General features: G+C 41.3%; 1 protein-coding gene across 2 annotated transcripts in view; it reads left to right on the top strand.

Annotated features, from left to right (window-relative positions):
• The window catches only part of MARCHF3 (membrane associated ring-CH-type finger 3), a 96,407-nt gene that overhangs the window by 63,047 nt on the left and 12,733 nt on the right, over positions 1-20,627 (top strand). For both annotated transcript variants that reach the window (XM_084628873.1, XM_084628872.1), the window contains 2 exons: positions 7,331-7,574; positions 10,581-10,785. In XM_084628873.1, the coding sequence (XP_084484999.1) occupies positions 7,387-7,574; positions 10,581-10,785 (393 nt within the window). In that variant the 5' untranslated portion in view covers positions 7,331-7,386. The remainder of the gene's footprint in view (positions 1-7,330; positions 7,575-10,580; positions 10,786-20,627) is intronic.

Here is a 20,627-nt window from a genome sequence, read left to right as displayed (position 1 = left end):
TGGTTCTGAGAACTGTCAGGGAAGGTGAATGCAGCATTCAAACTGCAGCTGGGGTCAAACTTGCCCAGAGCTGTAGGAGAGTTAGAAAAAAAAGTCACAGAATGACCTGGAGCTTTAAGGGAGTTGTGCTCAGCCCCACCTGTGCCTATGGGCTGGGATGGTGAATAATACAGAGAATACTATAATAAGAATGGGTATAATATGACCCATACTGGGTCAGACCACAGGTCCATCTAGCCCAGTATCCTGTCTTCTGACAGTGGCCAATGCCAAGTGCCCCAGAGGGAATGAATGGAACAGGTAATCATCAAGTGATCCATTCCCTGTCACTTATTCCCAGTTTCTGGCAAACAGGATAGGGACACCATCCCTGCCCATCCTGGCTAATAGCCATTGATGGACCTCCTCTCCATGAATTTATCTAGTTCTTTTTTTAATCCTCTTATAGTCTTGGCCTTCACAACATCCTCTGACAAACAGTTCCACAGGTTGACTGTGCATTGTGTGAAGAAATACTTCCTTTTGTTTGTTTTGAACCTGCTACCAATTAATTGCTTTTGGTGACCCGTGTTATGAGAAGGAGTAAATAACACTTCCTTATTTACTTTCTCTACACCAGTCATGATTTTATAAACCTCAATCATATCTCCCCTTAGTCCTCTCTTTTCCAAGCTGAAAAGTCCCAGTCTTATTAATCTCTCCTCATACGAAAGCCGTTCCATACCCCTAATAATTTTTGTGGCCCTTTTCTGAATCCTTTCCAATTCCAATATGTCTTTTTTGAGATGGGACGACCACATCTGCATGCAGTATTCAAGATGTGGGTGTACCATGGATTTATACAGAGGCAATATATTTTCTGTCTTATTAACTATCCCTTTCTTAATGACTCCCAGCATTCTTTTCGCTTTTTTGACTGCAGCTGCACATTGAGTGGATGTTTTCAGAAAACTATCCACAATGACTCCAAGGTCTCTTTCTTGAGTGGTAAGAGGTAATTTAGACCCCATCATTTTATATGTATAGTTGCGATTATGTTTTAAAGATATAGAAGATCAGTGGAGTGGGCCTTGTCTGGAATACCATGTGCAATACCAATCTCAAAAATGGTCAGAGAAGGTTGAGGAGTGTGGAAAAAATCATATGAAGAGATTGAAAACATTAGGATTCTACCTTAGAATGAAGAAAAGTAAGGGAGGAGAGCAATATGGGAAGAAAATGAATGGTAGAAGGTAGAGTAGGAACTTCTGCTCTCTGTGTTTACCCAAGAGCAAGGGGATCTTCAGTGAAAACAGGCTAGGAAATCCAAAGCCAATAAAAGGAAATACTTTGTCCCCCACACAGTTTATCATTAGACTGTGGAACTCATTGCCCCAGGAAGCCACTGGGGCCAATAACATACAAGAGGATTGAACATTCATATGAAAAGACTATCCAGAGTTATCAGTTATAAGAATTTTTGAAAATATTAAACCTCATGCTTCAGGGTTTATGCTAGTCTCTAATCTGAGATGTAGATCCCACCATATGTGGCAATATTGCCTTCCCAGAAGCCAAGGAAGGTAAAGTATCTGCCTTAATCTCCCCACTCTGGTAAACGTACTGCCTCCCCACAGTGGTCCTCCAGCTCCCAGCACTGCTGGATCAGTGACATGACTAAGCGCTCCAGGTATATCACACACTTCCACCCCTTCAAGAATTAATAGAACAAGTCTAATGGAAACAAAGCCATCTCGCAGCTGTCCTCAGACTACAGAGATCTTCCACTGTTTGCTCAGGCTGCATCCTCCCCGGGCTACCTAACATCTTCACCATCTCTGGGCAGTAGTTCCTATTCTAGCTCCCTCCTGAGTTCAGCAGTTCACTTTCCCTGTTGTCACAAAGCCATCAAAGGGGGTTCTTCCTCCCACCCTCACTGAAGTCCCAGCCTCAACTCTCTAAGCAACTGCAAGCATCAATTCCTTTCAACACTGCTTAAAGCAGTACCCTTTCCCAGGGCTTCCCAGTTATCCTTGTGTCAAGGCTCAGGGTCTCCCAGAGCTGCCTTTCAAGCTCACTACAGAGAGCCAGCCTCCCTCTGCCCTTCATATCACCCACCTGACCTTTCTGCAAGGGAGCCTTCCATCTCCCTTCTCACTGAGATGAGCAGGCTTCCTCTTATAGGAAACCTAAATACCCAGTGCCTGAGGAGGAAGTTAACTAGGCACAGGTAGGGCTGAGCTCAACTCCCTTAAAGGACAAGCTCACCTTCTGGCAGTCCCCAAATGATATTTTTCAGAATGACATTGACATAGTTAAGTACTCCTGTTCTGCGATACACAGTCATATATGTTCAAAAAACATTAAACTGTCCTGAAATAAAAGTTTGCAGTTTTTAATAATAGCAAAAGCATATGAACATAAACTTCTTGTTTTTGTGTGACATATTTTCATAAAGACTTCTGGGCAAAATGGATTCATCTTCACCAGCAAAATTTGTCAGGCAAATTGAGGAGCTCCACTGAGGCCCTTAGAAAACATGATCTTATCAAGTCACGTAAGGACTGGCAAGAGCAATATGTGGCCTGGTTTCCTGTTTGGCCTTGAACATCACTAGCTTATCATTTCTCCTTGATGCTTAATGATAACTTAAAACAGTGAGCAACAGGTAGTGTTAGACTAGGGGGAAAGATTTTGGAGAGACAGATACATTTTCTGAAGGAATTTAAAAATAAATTAATAGAAACCAAAGCGCCCCCACAGATTTGTTTTTTGTTTTTCCATGACTAAAACACTCCTTAGGGAAGCCTTCTCCAGCTAACAAGTTAGTGTGTGTGTGTTTCCCCCCTCCCCCTTGGTTCTAAAGTCTCAAAGCTGATTGATATAAGTTTGAGTTGCATTTCTTGAAATGAATCAGAGGCTCCTGAGACTGTAAGATGGGAAAAGCGAATGCGTTTCCAAGCATATGAATACAACAGATGCATTATGTACTGTTTTTAATAAGGGTGCTGAAAAAGCACAAATGGGCAGTGTTTATGCAAGAGCTCCACTTCAATATTTGTGTAACTTTTGCCTCCTACTGCCTTACAGTATAAGAGCTTTTTTGTCTCATGGGAATCCATTCCAAACAACTCAGGGTTTCTACTGAAGCTCTGAAGAGATTCTCCCATGGTTAAAACTGAAAATCCACTATTGTAATTGAATTCATCAGCATGATGGTGCTTTATGGGTTTAAGAAATGAATTCAATTTATGCACAATAGTCAAATGTGCACTGAGGATTCAATGTATGTGCCCATTGTAAATTCAGGTGAGCTGTTGAAATTCCTCCCCTGGCTGTTGAGGCTGGTTTTTGACATCTCCATGTGTTTGAATAGAACTTAAGAGTCCGAGTGCCTTGCATACAAGTATTTCTGGAGTCCTGTAGTTTCTCTTAATCCCAGAGTTACAAGTCTCCTACAGGAGGAAAATCCTTCTATAAAGAAAAGCTATTTAAGTAACTGTTTGTTGTCAAGAATACTCAGCTGTTGGTGTAGCCTATAATGGCCTATAATTTCATTCCATACCGTGGATTGCCAACATGTGGTGGCTCTTGTGTCTAAGGGCCTACTGGTAGCCTCTGCATCGCATTTTGCCCCTTCATTGTAAAGGGTTGGTGGGGAAGAGAGAGAAGCTTCCTGATCTGTATATTGTCTGCTTTTGTGTTTGAAAAGCCCACAGAAAGGGGCTTGGAATAATAATTTTTTTTTTAAAAAAGGGTGCGGGGAGATAATACCACCAGTGAGCTGTATAGTACCACATGGGGTGGGAGCAGCAGATCAGGAAGGAAGGGAGTGTCTATAAGCTAGGGCTGACCTTTGCTGGAATAGTATCTTGTAATTTTTAGTAAGTCATTATGGGGAGAAGGATAGAGCCCTATGGCTAAAGCAGAAGACTAGGATTCAGGATATATGGTTCCTGGCTCTGCCACAGACTTCCAGAATAACCTTGTGTAATTTACTTAAACACTTTTGGGGCCTCAGTTCCACTCTCTACTTCTCTGCCTCAAAGGGGTTATTGAGATGTACTGTATTATTTGTTGTAAGGTGTTTCTAGTTTCTCAGAAAAAATGTTACATATAAGTGCAAAGTACTACCATAATTCAGCAGGCACATAGTAGTCACTGGGCACTAGGAGAACAGGAAGATTCATGGTTTGAACAGCACAATGGAAAGATAATTTTCTCAGTCGAATTTTGGTTAGATAGGAGAGGGGCAAGATGGGAATCAGAGTACAGACGAGGAAGTTGCAGTAATCAAGGCAGAGAGAGGAAATGATAGATTATAAACATTTTCTCAAGTGTGTCAATAAGTATACACTTAATGCCAGCTTTCATTAGAAATAGGATCAAGTCTAGGACTGCCCTCCTGGGGTTTCTAATTTCAAAGTTTGGGGCAAGTTTATCTCACTAATACCTTTTTCTGTTCATCTCGATCCTTTCATATGGTCTTGTCACTTTGTATTAGTACTGCCTTTCTCTGCAACTCCTGGCATCTAAAATAGTCCTTCTACCTCCTCAGTATTACATTTCTCATTAAATGCCATATGGAAAGACACATTTTCTTCCTTGCCTTTGGTCTTAATCTCTCCCCTTCTGCTAAGATATTTGTGGCCACAATGGAGAGATTTCCACATATTTTGGATGGAAAACATTCTGAATGAATTTGGGGTTTTATTGGCTATAAAGATTTATTGTTCTTCAGAATCAGCATTGACTTCAGCTTTGCCTTAGTATGTACCTCTCAGGACAATTAATCTTGGTCTTCACCTCAGAGTACAATATGTGCTTATTATTTAAGCCTGTCATTGTATTAATTCCAAGCATATACTGTGGGATGCAGTTTGCATGAAATACACTCCCCGGAGTACTGTGTTTGAGTCAAGTTAATTACATTTTAGATCTATGCTAGAATTGAAACAATTTTTTTAAAGTTATTCTCAAGGCCTGAATTAATGTCATTATCGGTTTTGTGAAAATGTTTTTTCCATTAGAAAAGTGAAAATTATTAAATTAGACAAAAGAATAGGGCAAGGTGGCTACACTAGCCTGGAATGTCAAGGCAGTGCTGTGCACAAGGATTTGAATTAACAATACAGATGGGAGTTAGCTACAACTAAGAGTTCTGGGTGCTTTAATAGTCTGCAGTTAGTTGCATCGTCTGGTGTTTCAGAAAATGCTCTTAAAAACTTATCAAATGGCTGATGGATGTGTTTGTAAAGGCTTGGATGGTCACTTTCTATGGAACGATAAATTTGCTGTTGTACATAATGAGGTCAGTGAAGCAACCAGAAGGGAAATATATAGTTCTGTAGCATGGATCTGTAAGCACAGTACCGTCTAGGCTATTTAAGTTTAATGAAGCAGCTACTCTGCTGCTGCATATTCTTGTTGAACAGTCTCAGCATGTATTTTATAACAAAAGTGTTACTGGTAATCGTGTCCCTGCACACTCTCCTTGGAAATCCTGTGGGTCCTATTCTCATAAGAAGTCTTCATCTTTTATGTGCTAATGGTTTTGAAATTAGTCATTTGCTTCATTTTCATTGTAAATGAGGATCAGAATGTGATTTCTTTCTTTTCCCTGTTCTCTGAACATTGAAACTACTGTAAGCTGGCTCATCAGCATCCACTTCTCTCTGGGGTGTAGAGTTTGAAAAGTAGCTGAAAATGATCCCATTAAAACACACACGTTCCCAGGCATTCTTTCCTATTCTTAGAAACCTGTCTAAGAAGGCCTGCATCCATTCCAAAGTTTGCATTGTACAAATGACATGGCATCACCATCACATCCTTGCATCTCCCAAGGTCTTACTGCCAAAGAGATTCAGTCAGGAGACTTCAAAAATTCAACAGTGACATTCCAGTGTCTATTCAAATCCAAAGAGATCCAGTTACATTAATTCATTATTTAAAGACACATTTCTAAAGGGCTCTTAAAAGAAGTAATTATTAATATTTAAATGCACGGTTTGATTCTTAGCACACAGTACTGTACAAATAATGGTGGCTGAAACATGAATTAAGTTTTGGTTTTTTAGATGGACTAAACGTTGTGCACAGACAGAAACACTTAGGCACGATACAAGTCTGGCTCCAATTTGCACAAAGAATAATGATCATTCATAGCACTTAAAGTGGTATTTTACATCCATGGATCTGAAGGCATCTTACAAAGGAAGATGGGGGGATGAGGGGATCATTCACATTCTATAGATGGAGAAACTAAGGTCTAGAGAAGTTAAGCCCAGACCCTCAAGAGGTATTTAGGCACCTAGCTCCAAAAAAGGATCAGGGCCCAAGTGGCCTGCCCAGTACTACATTGATTCAGTGACAGAGCTGGAAACCAAGTCTCCAGGTACTGTGTCCGATGTCCTATACATTGACTCACACTGTCTTGCCTTAAAAATCATACCTGGACATAATGAGCATCATTATGTGAAGCTGTAAAGAATTCATGTACAAAGGCTCTGTCGTCTTCCCTTATTGCTAACGTAACCTTTGCTTTGCAATTACCACTATCCAGGACAGCATATAAAATATATTCTAAGTGGTGGGAAAATGAGCCAAACATATGAGAGAGCCATATGCATGCTATGATTTTTACCTCTCCTTGTGGCATGAATTATTATTGCATGCAGGCTATCATTAAGTGTTTGTGTCATAAATGCTTGGTATTTGTTGTTTCCCTATTCTGCTGTGTTTGGTGAAGTAATGCGCTTAGCAATAATGGATTATTTTCACAGAGGGATTTCATAGAGTAGATCATCAACTACAGTACTTTCTCTTTCAAGACATAACACTGTCAGTTTGTGGTCAGAGGCAAGTGTCAAGTTAAAATGAACTTCATACATTCATTTGCAACACAGGCAAAAGAGACAGACAAAAGGTTCCAATCTTTTCATTTATCAACACCATGACTTTAAAAATCTACAGAGAAAAACAAAGGAAACCCTGTATATGCAGTTGCTTCCTAGATATGCACATTGCACAAGTTGTTATTTTTCAACTATAAGTAATATTTTAAGATTTCTTTCAATACCAAGAGGTAGGTAGCTTTGGGGGTTTATTTCTTTTTTTAAAAAAAGAAAACCCTCTCATTTCATAGAGATCAATATGATAGTTACACACACACATATGCCTGCTGCATTGTTATTAAATGCCACAATTTCTTGTGTGTGTGTGTGTAAAATTTCTAAGAAGATAAGGTGCTACTCCAACCCTGTTTCATTTTAATGGGATGTTGGTTGCCTGTAATTTTGCATTCACTGTTAACAGCCCTGCTTTAATAAATTGTTTTCTGATCTGTTCCTAGATGGAAATTCTGTATGAATGTGAAAACCATTAGCAGAGTAATTGCTGTCTATTACCATGACAACCAGCCGCTGCAGTCACCTGCCTGAAGTCTTACCAGACTGCACCAGTTCAGCTGCTCCCCTAGTAAAGACGGTGGAGGATTGTAGCAGTCTTGTGAATGGACAGCCGCAGTATGTCATGCAAGTTTCAGCCAAGGACGGGCAGCTTCTGTCAACAGTAGTAAGGACTCTTGCTACACAGAGGTACAGTAGTACCAAATAAAAAATAAACAAACATGTAATTGATCATTAAACTGTTTTAGCTAAGAAGTGCAGAAAGGGGCTAGAATTACAGCATTCAAGTCTGTGTCAGACAAGAGATCTTTATAAAAAAGCCAAACACACATACAGGCTCAGTCATACCTGTTTCTATGACCATTAAGTAAGAAGCTAAAATTCACCATGTTTAGTTTTCTATTTTAAGTCACACGCAGAAGAAGAAGAAGATAGACGTGTTGCTGCTCGCGTAAGATTTACTACTGTGATAATTGGTAGCTCGTCGCTATTATTTCATCATCATCACCTCTCACCTTTTATGATTAAACTCTTATTATACCTTCATGCAAAAAAAGTGTGGCAGTGGTGTCTGAAGATGCGGATGGTCAAGTGAATAAGTTTCAATAATTTCTCCCGATTTGTAGAAGGAAACTTCAGAATGTTACCCCTGATGACTTGTGCATGCTACTCATTACTTACTGATGAGAACACTCATTCCAATGATGCTTCATGCATGGGTTTCATCTCAAACACACATGGTCGCTGTCAGGGTACAGAACATTGCACACAGCGTTCCTCTCCCTCCCTCCTCACGTGCTGTTGCTAATACTGCCATAACACATTTTGTTCAGACTGCCATTCCTAAACCATGCCACGCGCTCTGACTCACTGAACCGGCAAAGAATCTGTCTCTCATGAAGATTCACGTGCAGGCTTTGTTGCCGGAGCCATTGCTCGTGGGATTGATAGCAGCTTTTCATGCTGTTGATGCAGACTGACAGATTATGTGGCAAAATATATATTTAAGTCATATACTTTTGAGACCACAAGCTGGGTGGTTTTTTTTTTTGTTCTCTTAACACGTTAGTAAGAGACTCCATAAGGGTTTGACAATATTCACACAGGAGATTTTGGGCAAAATTCTACTCCGTTTCCCTGGTGACTTTCGAGTAGTTCTGGATTTACACCAGTGTAACAGAGCACAGAATCACGCCCACTGCATTGTTTAAAGGGGAACGTTATTAACTTGCTGGGGTGTCATGTAAAAATGTGGTTTTTTGGAGTGAAACAATTATTCCTTTCAGTTTTTTATCAAACTGAACTTACTAGCTCAGATCTGCATTTAATGTCATAACAAACACCACTGGGTTTTGTTTCTTTTTAACTAAACAGAGGGCCGGATTGTCCCTTCTCTTAGGCCACCTTTCACTACAAGAGTGTAAAATCCAGTGAAGTGTAAAGGAAAACCCAGCCCTTTATACACAGGGCACCATTGAAGAACAGCCAGAGCAGGGGTGGTGGGCAGCAGCAACTCATTGCACAATAATGAGGAGGGGAAATCTGGGTCAGTGACAGAGACACAAAGGCATGATTCTTATAAGAAAGCCCTGTGAACCCAGAACATCCATACAGAGTTGGCGTTTTCAAGGTCTCAGCCAAAAGATCCACGCACATGAAAATGCAGCTTATTCAATTTATGTACCTTGGCCAGATGAATGTCTATGTTAATCCTGCTGGGATTTGAAACTGTAGGTCCAGGGAATCCAAGCATTTCAAGGTAGATACTTAGTCTACCCCTCTAGCATGTTACAGTTCTAGCATTTCAGGGATCTATTCCTCTCTCATTTGTTTTTCATGCATGTTACCGATAGTTACGTGTGTCTGAAGAAGGAAGAACTGAGTCCTTAAGGCTTTTGTAAGGGAGAGGTGCTCTTCCCCTCCCCCATCTGTGCCCTATCAAAAGTGATCCTTCTTTGGGCTGAGAAGAATCACACTGTTCCTTTCAGAACCCAATAATGGTGCTCCTTAGCTGGCCATAAGGAATTGCTCCAGATGTGTGGTGCTGCCTTCACCAGACCAGATCTCTTTAGTGCCCAGTCACATGTGGCTTGGAGACTCTGCTCATATACTTGGCAGTACATGGTGCTACCTGGAGGTCAGTTTGTGTCACAGGGTTATTGTTTCAGGCTAAATTAGAGTTTGTATGTGTGCACGCATCTTACCCTGTACTTCAGTGGCAGAGATCATGACTAAGGCTATGATTTTGTCGTGGAGGTCACGGACTTCTGCAACTTCCAAAGACCTCTGTGACTTCAGCCCTGGCAGCTGGGAGCTGCAGGGTCCTGCCACTGTGGGAGGTGGCAGGGAGCTGTAAGGTACCCTCGCCGCCTGAGGCAGTAGGCCCCCACGCTCTCAGCCACCATGGGCAGCGGGGGTACCCAGCAGCTCCCAGCTGCTGCGGGAGGACTGTGGGATTCCCACACCACTCCTTGCCGCTGGGGAGGGAGGCAGGGGGACCCTGTAGCTCCTCTCCACCAGTGGTGGCATGCCAGCTGGGGAGAGGAGGTAGGGAGGACCCTGGAGCTCTGAGCCCACATGGGTGGTGAGGGTCCCAGAACTCCCAGCCACCCTGCAGCTGTCCAGTCCCTACCTATTGTGTCATGGATATTTTTAATAAAAGTCATGGACAGGTCATGGGCAATACAGAAAAATTCATGGAAGCCCCTGACTTTTACTAAAAATATCCATGATAAAAATCTTAGCCTTAATCATGACTAGCGTCCCTGTAACAGGCATCCACGTAACGGGCATCCACTTTGGGATAGGGTTAAAATATACTCTGTTCCACTTAGAGATTTCTCCTGTAGTGCAGCCCCCAAAGTGTTTCCTGGTGTATTTCTTTCTCTACTTTGTGGGAAATGATAAATTTGTCAGTGTAAGTAAATTGTCTGTCTATTCCCTTCTCCAACGGTTAAGGACTTCCTTCCAGCTTGTAACTGTATAGACCAGAAGTAGCAGCAGTTCTGAACAAGAATATCAAAGTGCCTTCATTCGTTAGCCTGGGGATCATGCCGTATGCTAATGTATAAATCAGGGTGAACTCTAGACACACTGTGAACGTTCCATCTTGTTACGTTGGAACATGGGGTAAGAGAAATTAGGTGCTTTACAACCTAATATACTGACCAGCAACTTCCCTTTCTTGTTTGGCAGCCCTTTCAATGACAGGCCAATATGCAGGATCTGCCATGAAGGCAGCAGTCAGGAAGACCTGCTCTCTCCATGTGAATGTATGGGAACCCTGGGGACTATTCATCGCAGCTGCCTGGAGCGTTGGCTGTCCTCTTCAAATACCAGTTACTGTGAACTCTGCCACTTCAGGTTTGCAGTAGAGCGCAAACCCAGGCCGTTAGTAGAGGTCAGTAAATGAGCCATGTCCTCAAAAGCTTAGTTTTAATGAGCAAGTGATGTATGTTTTACACCAGGACCACAAAGCCTTTGCAGCGTCACTGAAGCAAAAGAAAAGCTGTGAATTTTGGGCATTGGGAGGTGGGGGCAGCAGCAGAGCAGGAATAACAAAACCTTCATTTTGAAGCAATCAGCTTGAGTGAGAAGAATGAAATTGATGGTTTTGCTTCACGGTAAACATCTCAACGAACATCATCTTGTGAACAGTTTGCCTCAAGTAGAAAATGCTGAATGATCATTTGGCTGGATTGGTAGAGAGCCATCTAGAAAACGGATTTTTTTTTTTTCCAATCTGTGGAACACTAGACAAACGTTACTTGGGATAATGAATATAGGTCAGGAATTAATTAACCCCTCTCCCCCACAAATCTGGCTTCTGTTTTTAGCCCCTAGAAAGGAATTGTTCTTGTTGGAGGTTTTACTTTTTAGCACTTTTCAGATGACCCTTTTGCTTCTTCTTGCCTGTGCACCAGACTACAGAGTAATATTGGGCAATCATTTTCCCTGTCAGTTAAAATGTAGCTATTGCAGATGACAAACTTTGTGGCCTGAGGGCCACATCTGGATATGGAAATTGTATGGCAGGCCATGAATGCTCATGAAATTGGGGGTTAGGGTGTGGCGGGGGGGAGGGCTCCGGCTGGGGGTGCGGGCAGGTGCTCTGGGATGAGACCGAGGGGTTTGGAGCGGGGGGATCAGGGCTTGGGCAGGAGTGCAAGCTCCAGGATTTGCTTACCTCAAGCAGCTCCCAGAAGCAGTGGCATGTCCCACCTCTGGCTGCTATCCGGAGGCGTGTCCAGGCACCTCTGTGCACTGCCCTGTCCACAGGCTCCGCCCCTGTAGCTCCCATTGGCTGCAGTTCCTGGCCAATGGAAGCTGTGGAGGTGGCGCTTGGGGCAGGGGCAGCGTGCGGAGCCCCCTGGCTGCTCCTACGCATAGGAGCTGAGGGGGGCACATGCCGCCTGCTTCCAGGAGCTGTGCAGAGCAGGGCAAGCCCCAAACCCCACTCCCCAGCAGGAGCTGGAGGGCTGGATGTGGCCCCTGGGCCACAGTTTGCCCACCGGTGGGCTATTGCTTACTGCAGTTGCTTAATTAATGTACAAAATTGCCTGGTCTTGTGGTAAAAAGCAGTCAAGATATGGGTTTGACTTGGCTGATAAGCTTGCGTCTCCCTTATTTTGACTTCTGAAAGACTGTGAAATTTGAGTCCCTTGTGTAATTAAAACTGAATTGCTTCAAAATGAAGGTTTTGCTATTCCTGCACTCCTGCCCCCACCTGCCAACACCCAAGATTCACAGCCTTTCTTTTGCTTGAGTGAAGCTGCAAAGGCTTTGAGTTCTTTATGAGAATAGTGAGAAACATCTTATTTCATGTTGTTGGGAACACAGAGGTTTGATCAAGTGCTGTACGTGCTTCATGTGTGGCTGATTTTGGATTAGTACTGTATGTTTACATGGAAAAACTGACAATATAAATGGAAAAAAAATATTTTTTCCCATCTAGTTCATAAGCAGCAGGAGGTAGGTTCTACATTCACTAATCTCATCATTTATCTGATAGAAATAAATTATATCGGCCCAATTGGATGGGAGTGGGAGATCTTCTCCAGGGACTACCAGTGATGCTTTGTGTTGGACCAGTTTTAAACATGAGGACACAGCAGCTTCTTTAGTCTTTCTTGAGTTCAGCAAAGCAAAGATCTTCTGCTAGGTTGTACATGTTCAGTATTGAATACTAGGAGCTATAGTTTTGTCAAGTCATAACAGGAGGGGGAGGAATCCTTTTTTCTGGGTCAGTCCTATCCCCTGTTTTCCAGTGGCTTGTCTGAGCAACTGAACAAGACTCAAGCCTCACAGTTTGAGAAATGCTGATTTTGGATGTTCCCAGGCTAATAATGACTAAACAGCAAAATCATCATCATTTGGCTATACTCAATAAAAGGTGACATTTTCTTATCAATCCACTCTGATCCTGAATCAAGCAAGGTGCAACAACATCGATCTGTTTGTGGTTTGAGGTCCCTACCATTGTGAATTTGCCTCCTAAGAAACAAGATGAATGACCTTGAGACTGTGTGAAACAAACAGCTAGATTTTAGGGTCCAACCTGTTTCAACTTTGTCCTCACTATGACTGCTCATGAAATTTTCATTGTACAAATGGAGTGTGACATTTTTCAGAGTTAATGATGAGGCACAACTTGAGAGCGAAATCTAACTCTTTCAGAGCTGGGGGAGGCTAGCTGTTTGATCTCCCATGCTGAAGTGACCTCTCTTTCTCTCTCTCTTTGACAAAAAGTAACCTTTTTTAAAAATTGTCTTTGGTTTCTCAGTTGAAGGAGAACCGAGAAGCAGGTCCAAGCACATTTCAAAGTGGTACACATTGTTAGTTACCGTTTACTTGATCTTTAACTACCACCTCCTTAGAGGTTTTTAATAGGGCGATCAACAATGATGTGAAGGAAAGGGTATAATGAATGCACCATTTTTTAAAATAGTTTAAATCCTCATTTAATCTCAAACCACTTTTTTGGTGTAAGATCACAATGAATTAAAGTTGGAAGGAACAAAGTAATAAAAGGGAAAATATTATCTGGCTTTTGAGCAAAAAGGACAAATCCAACTAGAAAATATCACAAGTTATCTTTATTTCTATTCATATCTTTATCATGAGTATAAACAAAGCTTAAAGTTTAATATATTGCTTCTTGAAAACAGTGCACATACCTAGTCTAACCTAATTATTTTTCTGTAAAGAAAAATTGAATCTTCTTCCCATTAGAAGAAATGTTAAACCATTTTCTTAGAAAGGAACTAAGAAAAGGGCCTGGATTATATCCTCCTTATTCATCCCTCTCCCAGCTTGAGCACTGCCTGTTATATTGCTTAACCATGGAAGGGAAATGGTTTAAACAAAAACAAACAGATATTTACTGTGTCTGAGCTGAAAGTTTCACACCCTTGAAGACCACTCAAGCTCTTAACACCCTAGAGAAGTTGGGGGTGGCAGGTTAAAGTGAACTGAGCAATAAGCGGTTTAGCTGCTCATTCCGCCATATTGCTCCCATGTGTAGTTTATTATTATAGCACCAGAAGATTTCTCTGCATTTGTAACAGTGTGATCAGAACAGCTGTTGGATTCACTAGATTTTTTCAGTCTTGTTAGAAATTTTCTTTTTTTTAAAAAAAAGAAAGAAACCAGATATTCCCTTGTTTGTCAGAAGATTGATTGGCTTCACCTTGAAAAACCTCTAGTATTACTCTGGACATGGAATAAATCCATTATGTGATAGTTGATGTGAGTGGATCTGATGTACTTTGTGACCAGCTGGAGGGATCTCAAACAAATGCATCATCTAATGGAACAAAAGTAAAAGTAAATTTACTTAGGATGTGATCCACAGAGATCCTTAGGTGCCCGAGTCCCGCTTGTCAGTACCACTGTGATCTGCAGAACTCCCACTTGGCAGCCACTGACCCACATAGGTCCCTAAATTCACTTGGTGCCACAGGCGCTGACTTTCCTATGTGCTGGGGGTACTCAACCCCCAGCTCTGCCCCAGGCCCCACCCCCAATCCACCCTTGCCTCTGGGCATGTGCACTGTTGCCTTACTCTAAATGCCTGGGTGCTTATCTACAGCCTAAGCCCCAGAGCGATTCACGAACTAGGGAAGGTAGGTGTGTGGGAGCCTAATCTTGTTGGCTGCCTCTGAGTGCGCCTATTGGATCAGGCCCCTCAGGAGAATTCACACAAAGTAGCCAGGGCAGAAGACCCTCCCTTATGACCATTAGCCTAGGGGATTAGGGTACTCACTCAGGATGTGGGAGATCTCTGGTTCAAGTCCCCATTACTCCTAGAAAAAAGAAGGGATTTGAATAGGGATTGGCCACCTCTCAGGTGAATGCCGTAGCCACAGGGCTTTCTATCCAGTAGGGGCATTAAAGTATGTGCTTCCTCCCCATTTCCTGCTCTGTGCTTGACTCTCTTAGCTTGTTGAGCAGTACATTTAGAAGAGAGCCATCGGGTCAGCTGAAATGTGCAATAAGTTATTAAGAAATAGGATTTGGAAAATGGAAATTCAGAAGAAAAGCTTCACATGATGTTTTGATCTTCCTTTTGGATCAAAAAGGCATGGCGGTATATTTCATGGTGGGAGAGATTAGATTTCCTCATTTCTTTTTCCTTTAAACAGACCCAGCTGCTTGATAAGAATTGTGTGAACAATTTAAAGGGCATTTGTTCCCTATAGGCTGTGAAGGTTTTAGCCACATTGAAACTGGGGCCTGTTTTCACACATTTCAGTTATAAAAATTAATGAGATATACAGTAAGTCACATGATGGATAAGTATTTTGAAGATGTTTTATCGTATAGAAAACTTTTTAAAGAGTGCCGAAGACCCAGCATGTTTGCAGTGCTGCTGGATAGCAGTACATAAGAGTTCATCTTGCTACACTGAAACCTCTTTGTACCTTTTTTAAATTACAGCTCACTGGACAAGCACACTATGAGTGTGCCCTTTTATATGTTGCTCTGCAGAACATCCAGGATTTAGTTTAACACCTTCGGATATTTAGATCAGACCCATGTAAGATTTTTCTCTTATTTCGTGTACTTTTCTCCTGCCTACATAATAGTCAATGCTGTATTTCCATCAGCACAAGAGACAGTTAATAATTCAAGGGAGCATCCTGGGCAGAGACATCTGTTCAAAGAACTAGCATTGTTTGTACCAAACTATTATAATGTTATGATAGTGAAGCCTTAGTTAGAAGAGAGACTGAGATTAGAAAATAATCCAATAGAAAATACAGGGAGCCACCTCAAACAGATTGTTAACTGTATTTAAGCAAAAAGTATAATGCATCAAGATTCTTCTGCTCAGTCAATCTCCAGCTATGTTACACTAAGGATATGTAACATCATCTTGTTCCTCTTGTGTCATTTTAATGCCCATCATTGCAACAGCAGTAGATGAAATACTGAAAATGTATCCAAATACTATAGGAGGGTGCAAGGAAAGCAGATACATTAGTGCATAAACATGGGGAGATTAGAAATTTAAAAGCATTTTGTGTGCACCATATGGATCTGAGTAGCATTGCCTTTAAAGCCCTGGAAAATATGCTAGTCAAAGTATATCTCATCTTAACAACAGAAATTTGGATAATGATGTATTCTGATTTACAGTTCTATTTGCTATGTTCCCTCTTGAATTTAAATTTACACTACACTTTGACTGTTGACTTTAGAAGTTCTTGCCATATTTTAAATCAGCCCAATTGAAATAGCACTTTAGATGTGTTAATTTTAAAAAATGAAACATAAAGTAAACAGTGTGGGCTAGTGAAGAATCAAGTAAAGATAACATGAGCATAGTAATATTGGATAGATGTGAACTTCTTCTCTGCCAGCCCATCATTAGCAATGGAGCTTGTGATAGGAAAAAACTAATTCTGGGCATGAAAGGATTAAGATGAGTTTGCATAATAATTAAAAACTTTTAGAAGCTTTGTGCTGAAATCTGAATTGACTTTCTGTGCAGGGCTTTGAGTCTCTCCCTCTCTTTTTATCCTTTGGGGTTCTTTCTGTCCATTTTATCTCTCTGCTGCTCAGTGAAGCAGAAGGCTAGTATTCAGTTACTGGAACAGAGGAACACCAGGAGATGTTTAACACAGTTAGCAAAAGGATAACTCTCAAGACCAGAAGGAAAATGTTTCAGATGCATAGTCAACAACAAGCAGCATTCAATTCATTCTGAAAAACGTCAGAGAATCTGTATTTGGCAAGACAGCATTAGGGCAAGAGAGCAGATAACTTCATTACATAGTTCTAAGGGGAATAAAGGATGTGCTGCAAGATTATTTGAACTCCTTTCAAAGAGAAGAAAAGGGAGCACAGAAAAAACTGGCTAGAGAAAAAGTGATCATGGACAACTAATATATTTGCCTGAAACAGAGATTGACTCAGTGTGCTAAGAAGCAAAGAGGGGTACAACAGCTAACCCTGATTAACCTGTACTAAGTAACTGTGCAGTAATAAGACACTGGGATTGAAATCCTGGCCCAGTGAACTCAATTGAAATTTTGCATTTCATTTCAATGGGACCAGGATTTCACCTCCGGGGCCTGATTCTTGAATCCACACAGGCAGTGCAAAGCAGCTGTAAACCTGGTGCTTTGGACACTTCAGAATTCCCCTTGAATAAAAAGAATGAGAGGTACAGTGCCATTGTAGCAGCTTTGTCACCTTCCCTCCCGCCAGACTCCTCTGCCATAGAGAGATGACAGAGGAAAAGGGTGTGGCGGGGTGATTTTATGTCCCAGTCATCCCCACCTGCGGGAATGGCCCCTTGGGGCCAAAGGCAGATAGGCATCTTTTTGAGCAGCATTGCAGTTTATTAGTAGTCTTAATTTATAACGAGTATTATAAAGAGAAATCTAGCTTAACATACAGCTTTCATTGACTGCTAAGGTAATAAACACTTCAGCACCCTAACTTTTTAAAAATTTTTTTAAATCTCTTCAAGTTGTATGTATACCGTTTACTAGCCACTCTCAATGGGGAAAAAGAAAAGGAGTACTTGTGGCACCTTAGAGACTAACCAATTTATCTGAGCATAAGCTTTCATGAGCTACAGCTCACTTCATCGGATGCATACTGTGGAAAGTGTAGAAGATCTTTTTATACACACAAAGCATGAAAAAATACCTCCGCGCACCCCACTCTCCTGCTTGTAATAGCTTATCTAAAGTGATCACTCTCCTTACAATGTGTATGATGGTCAAGGTGGGCCACTTCCAGCACAAATCCAGGGTTTAACAAGAACATCTGAAGGGGGGGGAGGGCAATAGGAAAAAACAAGGGGAAATAGGTTACCTTGCATAATGACTTAGCCACTCCCAGTCTCTATTCAAGCCTAAGTTAATTGTATCCAATTTGCAAATGAATTCCAATTCAACAGTCTCTCACTGGAGTCTGTTTATCCAGTGAGAGACTGTTGAATTGGAATTCATTTGCAAATTGGATACAATTAACTTAGGCTTGAATAGAGACTGGGAGTGGCTAAGCAAGGTAACCTATTTCCCCTTGTTTTTTCCTATTGCCCTCCCCCCCTTCAGATGTTCTTGTTAAACCCTGGATTTGTGCTGGAAGTGGCCCACCTTGATCATCATACACATTGTAAGGAGAGTGATCACTTTAGATAAGCTATTACCAGCAGGAGAGTGGGGTGGGAGGAGGTATTTTTTCATGCTTTGTGTGTATAAAAAGATCTTCTACACTTTCCACAGTATGCATCCGATGAAGTGAGCTGTAGCTCACGAAAGCTTATGCTCAAATAAATTGGTTAGTCTCTAAGGTGCCACAAGTACTCCTTTTCTTTTTGCGAATACAGACTAATACGGCTGTTACTCTGAAACCTAAGCAAGTCAGAGGCTCAGGCAACTTGGAACAACAGAAAAAAATAACTCTCGTATTCATTACAGAAGTCTGCTGTTACAGCATTTTTCTCTTCTGACTTTCCTCAACCCCTTTCTGGCTCTCTTGTAATACTTGAGTGTGAGGATATGAATGAGACAGGAAAAACCTGGGTGGAGGGAGGGCTCAGAATACTTACCAGAGAGGGAGATGCAAAAACACTGTGTCATTTACAAGGCTCAGGCGTGAAAAGAAATGAACTAGAGTAAAGGACATCAGATCTTACACTGCCCAGATAATAAAAAAAACCATTCTCATCAATTGAGAAGAAATGCAAATGGAGTGTATTTCCCCTTTAGGGAAGTAGCCCTAGTTTTTTTTTGCAATTCATCAATGAAAATATGCTCTATTACCTTGGTTAGACGCCATCAACTTCATCTACAGAGAATCCAGTCCAGTTTTCAAATAAAAAGCAGTTTCATCATTATTTTATTCTTCCTTCCCTTAAAACTGCCTCCTGCTTGATCCAATGTCAGAATTTACCAATGTGTCCTTTTTTGTGCTGTAATTTAATTGGGCAGACAGGCACAAATAAACAGATACTTTGCAAATATTTCCAAAAGGAGACATTTTTAGTGATTACATTGTCTTGTAACTCCACAGTATTCTTACTCAGCTCCCTCCAAATACTCAGAAAACATTCTCACTGGGAATGAGGCAAACCTAAATATATGAATGCATGAGGTTTTTTTAAATGGCGTGTGGGGGATTGGATACTAGCACTTAAAAGAAAGCTGAAGCACAGCCTTATAATAGACATATAGTTACAAACTTATATTTGAACAGGCTATTGCTTTGCCATAATAAAACTACATCCAGCTGCAAAGCCTTGAAACCCTTACCCTCTACCTCCAGAAGCACAGGCCCTCTATCAACTGCGTTAAAGGAACCTGTTTGTTAGTTGTCATCTACACACTTCCTAAAGTGAAACAATCCCATTGACAGTAACAGGTTCACAGATCTACATAGTGTCAATCTTTACATCAAAAGCAAAACACTTCCCATTGACCGCAACAAAAGGAGGGACTAACTACAACAGAAAATTGTTAACTTTGCCTGATTACAATCTGTTTTCTACAAGTATAGCTGGTATCTCAGCTTTCAAGGAGCATGAGCTGCTTGGAAGGTTTGCTGCTTTTTAGCTGAGGGGAAACAAGTATCAGGAAAAACAGGCAAAAATTCACATCAGGGTAGCTATTTAAGTACCTGCAAAAAGAAAAGGAGTACTTGTGGCACCTTAGAGACTAACCAATTTATTTTAGCATGAGCTTTCGTGAGCTACAGAAAGCTCATGCTCAAATAAATTGGTTAGTCTCTAAGGTGCCACAAGTACTCCTTTTCTTTTTGCAAATACAGACTAACACGGCTGTTACTCTGAAACCTGTCATTATTTAAGTACCTGTAACTCAAAAACAGCTTGGTGGATTTTCCTTGAAGGTTGTAGAATCTTCTTTGCCTCCAGAGTTAGTCTGGCAATTTTCCAAGCCAAAGTTATAGGGGAACCAAAATAGAGCTTTATAATGGAAGCTGGCTGCAACCTTAGGCCCTGATCCTGAAAACACTTAGGCATGTACTTAACTTTAGCCAAGTCATCTAATTGAAGCTAAGCATGTGAGTAAATGTTTGCCCAGTGGGAGGCCTTAACTCTGGAGAGGCTACTACCAATGCTCTTTCTGCTAGCAGCTGTATTTATTTAGTTTGCTGTTGCCCTCCCCCCCACCAAAGTATGCCTAAGACGCTACTTCCAGATATCTGTCTCCAGTTTCTGCTTATTTCCTTTTCCTAAGTGTAGGACTTCATGATCATGAGACATACCACAAAATGCCTAAAGCCCAATCTTACATTTCAGGAACACAGTTCTGTGTTTTGTAATGTTTGCTCTGACATGATGAAGTAAACCAATTAAGAGGAAACTTTGCCCATTTGCTCAGCTCAGGAGTCTGAAGTTTCAAATTATTTGATGAGGTCAAATCATTTCTCAGAATATTTATGTGGAAAGGGGATCTTTGGAAATTTCATATCGCTACCTGTGTGTGTGTGAAGTTTTCCTTTTAAATACCAGGGATTGTTTTGGAGCAAAATTATGCTAGTCAGAGATTTGTCTCATTGTAATCCATTAATTGGCTTGTAGACATAAAGTCCTCCAGGAGTGTCACAAATCCACAGATTCGTGGGTGCTGGAGTTTGTATTTGGATATTTAAATTACTTGAAATATGTGGAGTCACATGAAGCCAGTCAAGTCTATGTTAATTGAACAGCTTTGAAGATGACATAGCCCTGGTTTACACTGGGCGGGGGGGAGTATCGATCTA

The sequence above is a fragment of the Lepidochelys olivacea genome (assembly GCF_965140295.1).
Source record: "Lepidochelys olivacea isolate rLepOli2 genome assembly, chromosome: 5".
Classification (NCBI taxonomy): Eukaryota; Metazoa; Chordata; order Testudines; family Cheloniidae; genus Lepidochelys; species Lepidochelys olivacea.
The sequence above is the reverse complement of the archived record's forward strand: the minus strand, read 5'-3'. Positions and strand labels throughout refer to the sequence as shown.